The sequence below is a fragment of the Megachile rotundata genome, chromosome 3, assembly GCF_050947335.1.
Source record: "Megachile rotundata isolate GNS110a chromosome 3, iyMegRotu1, whole genome shotgun sequence".
Lineage (NCBI taxonomy): Eukaryota > Metazoa > Arthropoda > Insecta > Hymenoptera > Megachilidae > Megachile > Megachile rotundata.
Genome location: NC_134985.1, coordinates 15,635,166 through 15,641,325, shown reverse-complemented (window position 1 = coordinate 15,641,325; position 6,160 = coordinate 15,635,166). Strand labels below are relative to the sequence as shown.

The 6,160-nt window shown below is 42.6% G+C and overlaps 1 protein-coding gene across 1 annotated transcript; it reads right to left on the bottom strand.

The window, feature by feature from the left end:
- Positions 1 to 2,544: 2,544 nt before the first annotated feature.
- Positions 2,545 to 4,462, bottom strand: LOC105662862 (uncharacterized). The gene is made up of 2 exons (XM_076529581.1): positions 4,070 to 4,462; positions 2,545 to 3,269 (listed from the first exon to the last, which is right to left on the bottom strand). Exons 1-2 carry the CDS (start codon positions 4,211 to 4,213, stop codon positions 2,775 to 2,777), a joined length of 639 nt encoding a protein of 212 aa, XP_076385696.1. The 5' UTR covers positions 4,214 to 4,462; the 3' UTR covers positions 2,545 to 2,774.
- Positions 4,463 to 6,160: the final 1,698 nt, after the last annotated feature.

The following is a 6,160-nucleotide window of genomic DNA, read 5'->3' as shown; positions in this document are numbered from 1 at the left end:
CTTGACACCTCGATCCGACGCCGTTTCGTACGCTGCTCGCGAGAGCAATCGCGCGAGAAGATCGTATCGCCGCGATTTTCTGCGACCCTTTCGTTCGCTAACTGTGGCCTTTCTCGTCGTTTAGGCGGATTCGCACACCGATGACTCCGAAACTTTTAGCGAGCTTGACCTGAAATTTCCAGCGTTACGGTTCTCGTGTTTCTGCTCCGGCCAGAAACTATCTTGCGATGCCTACTCAGATACGCTTCTTTTAACATACTTGGCATTCGTTGCATTTTTCTACCTTTATTCGGTTTGGTTTTTTTCGACTTTCGCGCTTGGGAAAGTCTGGGGTAAAGGGTTCACTGTGCGAACTGTTACTGGCATACGAGCACTCGGAAGGTTTAGAAATTATGTTTATAAAAATTGAAGTATCAAATTTTTTAATTTAGAAACTTCATATGTAGGAATTAGAGATGTAAAAATTGTAAATGTAGAAATTAAGAAATATAGAAAACCTAGCTGAGAAGGTAACTGAAAAGAGTGGAAAATATGTAAATAGAAAATGTTGAAATTTAAAAATTTGATAATCAAGATGTAGCGACATATGGAACTAACAAAATGAGAAAATAAAATAATTAGAAATTTGAAGAATCAGAAAATTGAATGAATAGTATAATTTAAGCTCGAAACATACGCAAACAATTTACCTAAAAAATAAAGTTGTCAATTTACGATCTTGAGCACTTAAAAATTGAGAGACCTAATTAAAAGCGTCACCAATCGAAAAAAGTTATAAAACTTGAAATAAGTAGTCTACCCAGGTGTTCGCGAATCCGGCTCCAGTTTGTACCTCTATATCCCCATGGCCACTTCCGTGTCATCGTAAAATTCGCAGCTTCTTAATTGCGACTTAGAATCGTCTCGACTAACGAGCTCTCTGTACATCGTTATCGATTCAATTGAAGCGATTAGGTGCCTGACACGTTCGAGAATGAGGCTTTTAGATACGCGTAAACTTGGCGATAGGTGCAATAACGTGGCAGGATGCTAAAAAGTTTGCAAGACTACCTGTTTTCAGAGCTGGTCTTCCTAATTGCGAGATCAGGAACAAAGAACAGAGAGAGAAGCGAAACGATAACGGACTTTTCAGCGAGGAACTCGTAAATTTGTCCGCAACATGTTGTAACGTGGATTTTTAGACTCCTCTCAATTTGTTCTCGCCTTATCGTTCTGCCGGGACTCGCTTACTCGTTAAATGGTAAATGAGGTGTAACGTTCGGATCGAGCTTCTCGTTTACTTCCGTGTTATCTTATCGGACAAGATGACCTTTGACTCGCAATTAGTAACTGTTTGGTCAAAAATTAGTAACGCACATTAATCTTCGCTTCAGATATCTAATAAAATAGAACATACTGTATTTCATTAACGACTAGATGCTACAAATAACCTTTGAATCAAAAACGTTCTCCTTTTATTAAATCATCTACTGGAATAATTTACGATACTCCAGTCTTCATGAATACACTCCAAAATTATTCTTCTCAAAATAACCTACAGCTGACCCGTCTAAAAATTCTCAAATTTAGACATTTTTAAAAATAAAAATCCCTGACCAACTTTAACCTCAAACTTATTTATATAATTTTGCTTCGTAAGTTTATAGCATCGGAAGACATAGTCCACACATGTTCAAAATCTGACATACTTCAGAATTTTTATTTATTCGTTAGAATGAAAAGCCCCCGATATCAAGATAAAATCTTGATCGTACGATACGTTTTGTCGCCGTGGACCTCCAAAGATGTTTGAAAAACGCAGAAGCAGACGGTCCAGAGTAGAAGTCGCTCGTTCAATACCGATACTTACCGTTAGAAGCGCATTAATATCGAGCGGTGAATCGACCGGTAGTGTCGCGTCGACCTCCAGGAGAGTCCCGGTAAAGAATAGGGTGCAGTTAGATCGCGGTATTGTGACGAGTACGCAGGACACTGCAGGACGTCCGAGAGGCACCAGGAATCGGCAGGCTCTCTCTCAGTAGGCACCGGTAAATACCACTAATCACTTCTCGATCCTTTCTAACCCACCTTGACCCCTCCGCTCGAAGAATTATAGCCGTTGGTTTTATTCAGGCTACCTCTTTCGTTCGCGAGGATATTGTGCGCGGAATCCTTCGAAAATCGGGGGAAACCGGGTGTTTTCTCTCTTTAGTATTATTAGAAAGGGCGATTTTATTTTGATGGAAAATTGATCGAAATAAGTGGGAGTTAGGGCTTGGACACATTGGCTAGTGAGGTATGAGACTTGGACTAAGGATAAAGTGGAAGTTAGGGTTTGGATAGATGAGCTAGTTTCTCTGTAAGGTATGAGACTTGGATGAAGGATATCTCATGTATTAGAAGTTCAGAAAATTGAAGTATTAAAATAAAAAAATTTTCAAGTGTTTATATTTTCAGGTCCCTAAATGTTCAAACTCTAAGTTCACAGTACCTCAAGTTTATATTTGAAAATTTCCAAGTTCTCTTTCCAAATCATCAAGTTTCCCAAGAATCAGATAGAAGACATTACGGACCAACGACGCAATTTTATTGACGGATCTGTATGAAATAACGCAAATGCAGTACATCATGAAACCGATAGACATGACTCATACGGTCATACAACTGGACGATTCAGACACAGGTAACGGGGATGCACGTTATGGAGACGCGTCTCGAAGACGCTGACAATGTGCTGAGAGATTGTCGCCACTAACGATGCTGCACGAGCACGGTACCGAGTATCGATCGTTGCATCAATCTTGATCACGAATCTCCTGTCGATCGTCCGCACCATCTTGATTACTGTTGGTCGATGATTGACTGCGGCTCAGACTACGATCTCGATTCTTGCTCTGCCTGTCTTGACGCTCTTGGTTCGTCTCGCAGTCGCATGGCTCTTCCTGGCCGTTCTGGTCGATCGGTTCGTCCCTCAGAACCTGGATGTCTCTGGCCTTCTTGCACCTGCACCTGGTGCAACCGACTCGCCTGCTCTTGGCTGCTCGGCGCCTGCCGCTTCGCCTCCTCCTGCGGGATCTCCTGCGGGATCTCCTGCGACCTCTGCGCCTCCTTCCTCGGCTGCGACGTCTACGTCCTCTTCTTCTGCTTCTTCGGCGATATCTTCTACCTCGTTCGACCGGGGCCATCGACGAGGCGAGCTGCGTCACGTCCGCGTCCGTGTTCAAGAAGTAATGGCCGTTGCTCTTCTTCAGGATTCCGTAGTCCAGGCCGCGTTTCAGTGCCGCTTGCATCTGGGGACGATGTAATTCATTATGGTTTCATTAGGCCTTGAAAAGTTGGACGGTTACCGTTTCAACCGTCTGTCGTTAATGCGTTTTACATCGGTCGGAGATATCGTAACGGCTTGGACGCTAGGTGAGTCTAATTATGTCTCACCTCTGTCGTTCTTTTATCGGGAAGTAGGAATAGGATATACATGGTGTTTCCAAGTAAATTTAAAGGTTTGAACAAAACATTAGCCTATAGTAGGGTGACGATCTAGACGTTTTGGTTGGGGTTTAGTTCATATATGTCAAGAAAATTCTATTCTGCAATTTTAATTATCAAAGATTTGATGTCGTCCATGACTACGAGACTGAGGTTATGTCACTTAACAGGACACGTGTTCAAACGCAAATTTTTAACAACCACATTGATATACTTCATATATTTCAGATCAGTCATAGTCTGAGGTCTAAATTGAGTCGATAAAAAATGTCATAATTGCAGCAAATGAAGTATACTTTTTACATGCAAAGATTTCATGCATTTGTTTCTTCGATCACATCACGTTCATTCGTAAGAGTCTACATTCACGTCCTTACATTTCGTTTTCATAAATACGATGTCAAATTAATGGACAACTTCTGTCGATCGCAGATAATACGTAAAATGCAACACCTGTTTTAGTCCTTATTTATCATTTGTGCATATTCATTACCGATGTACGAGTCAGGAATCGTGTTAAAATTTTTATCATGTTAAAATTTGAATACATCAAACTAAAATAAAAAATCTTTCTGGTAAAAAATTTGGAAACTGTGTAAGAGACCTGTCTTTGTATGGTGCTTTCCGGAGCGCTGTACTGCGACATGATGTAGCTCATGATTTCCTTGGACGTGGATCCATGTGCCTCTCGCAGATTTCTGATAGCGTTGACCACCCTGGCCGACATCTTCGGCACCTGTACCCCCATTTTTGTCGTTCCCGTCGCCTTTTAGCTGCAGGAACCAGAGGGAACATTCAGGAAGAACCCAAATCTTCTTCGGCTGAAGCGAATCTTGTCGCGCATTTGAGTTTCACGCGGAATTTTGACTTTCGTGCGAATAACTCGAAACGAATCACGAGAAAATTTGAACGATATTTGCCAAAATCATCGTGACGCGAGGACACCGTCAGTTGCCGTCTCGTTGGCGATCCCAAATATAATTGACGAATTGTTTTGCGGTTTCCGTGTTCGGTTTTTGTCGCGCAGCGTGACGCGACGCCGCTCGCGTTTTACTGCGTGACAGGCGACGGTAACTGTAGTTCGATATTGCAAATTGTACATCTTATTTAAAACGTACCGCATTGACCTACATATTTTAATACATTTATAATATTATTACCGCCGTCTAGTTTATCACGTTCGTATTAAGCTCGTTTCACGACATAATCACTTATAGAATTATCCGGCTGAGCATTGATAGCCGGGAAAATGGCAACGAGATGCCCCGTTACGTTTTTTAAGGAATACCAATGCTGGACCAAAGTAATGCGTCATTGAAATATTACAGAAGGAGAAATAGAATCGTAAAGATACTAGACGCGCGAATGGGGTCGATTAGATCCATCGAAGGTGTAAAATATCTTCGTGTCTTGTCGCCTCTTTTTTATTAACTCCTCGACCTGTTCTTTTCCGATGTTCCACGAACCAGTCGTCACGATATCGTCCGATCGGTGCTCCAATGTAAATGTCGCGCCAATTAGTCGAAACGTCGTTCGAATTTATATAACGTGTCTAGCGGATACCGTTGAGAATCGACCGATTCGAAATAATCGATTCCCTTATCGAGGATATTCTATCGGACCGTTATATTTTATGACTTCCCTGATGACACGCAACGAATCGTGTTAACGCTATATTAATTTGTACGAAAGGGAGAAACCTGTAACCATTTCTTATCGCATCGTTCCACGAGGAGCTCCTACATTTTCGTGTGTACCACAAGTTTTCCCAATTTATCAATCTGACACTTCTATATTTTCTAATTTGTCAACTCGCTAATTGTGATATCTACTTACTCGATATCTTACTTTCATAGTTTCTTACATTTCTAATCTCGCAATTAATTTTCTTACTTTTAAATTATTTTCGTATGTTATCAATTTCTCTCAATTTTTCAATCCGTTTCTTTATAAATTCACAGACTGCAATAAATATTTCTACGTGCATGACAAGTACATGCAGTGTTTCTGTAGAGATATTGATGTTCCAAGAAAATGGCCGCTACATTGGTCGCATAGCGAAGGTGGGGTCCTCCGAGTGGGATTAACAAGACGAAGCGCAAGTCGAGTCGTTAAAAGCTGGCCTCGATACTTGTTAAAAATTCGGTGATCTGTAAGGTAACGAAGGGGTTTTGCAGCCGGCTCGGTGCCACGGCAAATTCACCGATTAATTTTTTCCGGCGTGCTCATTAGCCGCCCTTAATGGTGTCGGCGGCGTTAAAAAAAGCCGCGATTCCGAGTCACGCTGGTGGAACGCGTGTAACCCGCTCGGGACATCTTGCCACCTCGTCCGGTAATTGGATAGTCGGGGATGTGGCGCGGTTTACAAGAATAACGTGGCAATTTAGCCGACCGTTTAGCCTTCTACCTGACCAGAACCGATTCTCCCGATTCGTTAATCAGCACCAGGTGTCGCGACTCGGCGCGTTGCCCGCCCGGCACTGCTCGTCGCGGCGTACACCTGCACGCGCACGCTCGCGTCTATACGCCAATGATTATTTATCAACGTCTCGCTCGGAGACGGAGAAAACGTCGCGACGTCTTCTCCGAAGTTTAAAAGGCCTTTTATTGTCGTTAGCCGGCTTCCCCTTTCTTCCGATTTACCGTCCACGCTGATTCCAACCGGTCTCTCTCTTATTCCAGCTTCTTTTCAGGC

What these genes read in the sequence shown, in the direction of transcription:
- LOC105662862 (XM_076529581.1), bottom strand. Translation starts at nt 4,213, where the DNA reads ATGGGGGTACAGGTGCCGAAGATGTCGGCCAGGGTGGTCAACGCTATC. An exon ending in AAAGCACCATACAAAGACAG is followed by an intron (nt 3,270 to 4,069) that starts GTCTCTTACACA and finishes CATCGTCCCCAG; the next exon opens with ATGCAAGCGGCACTGAAACG.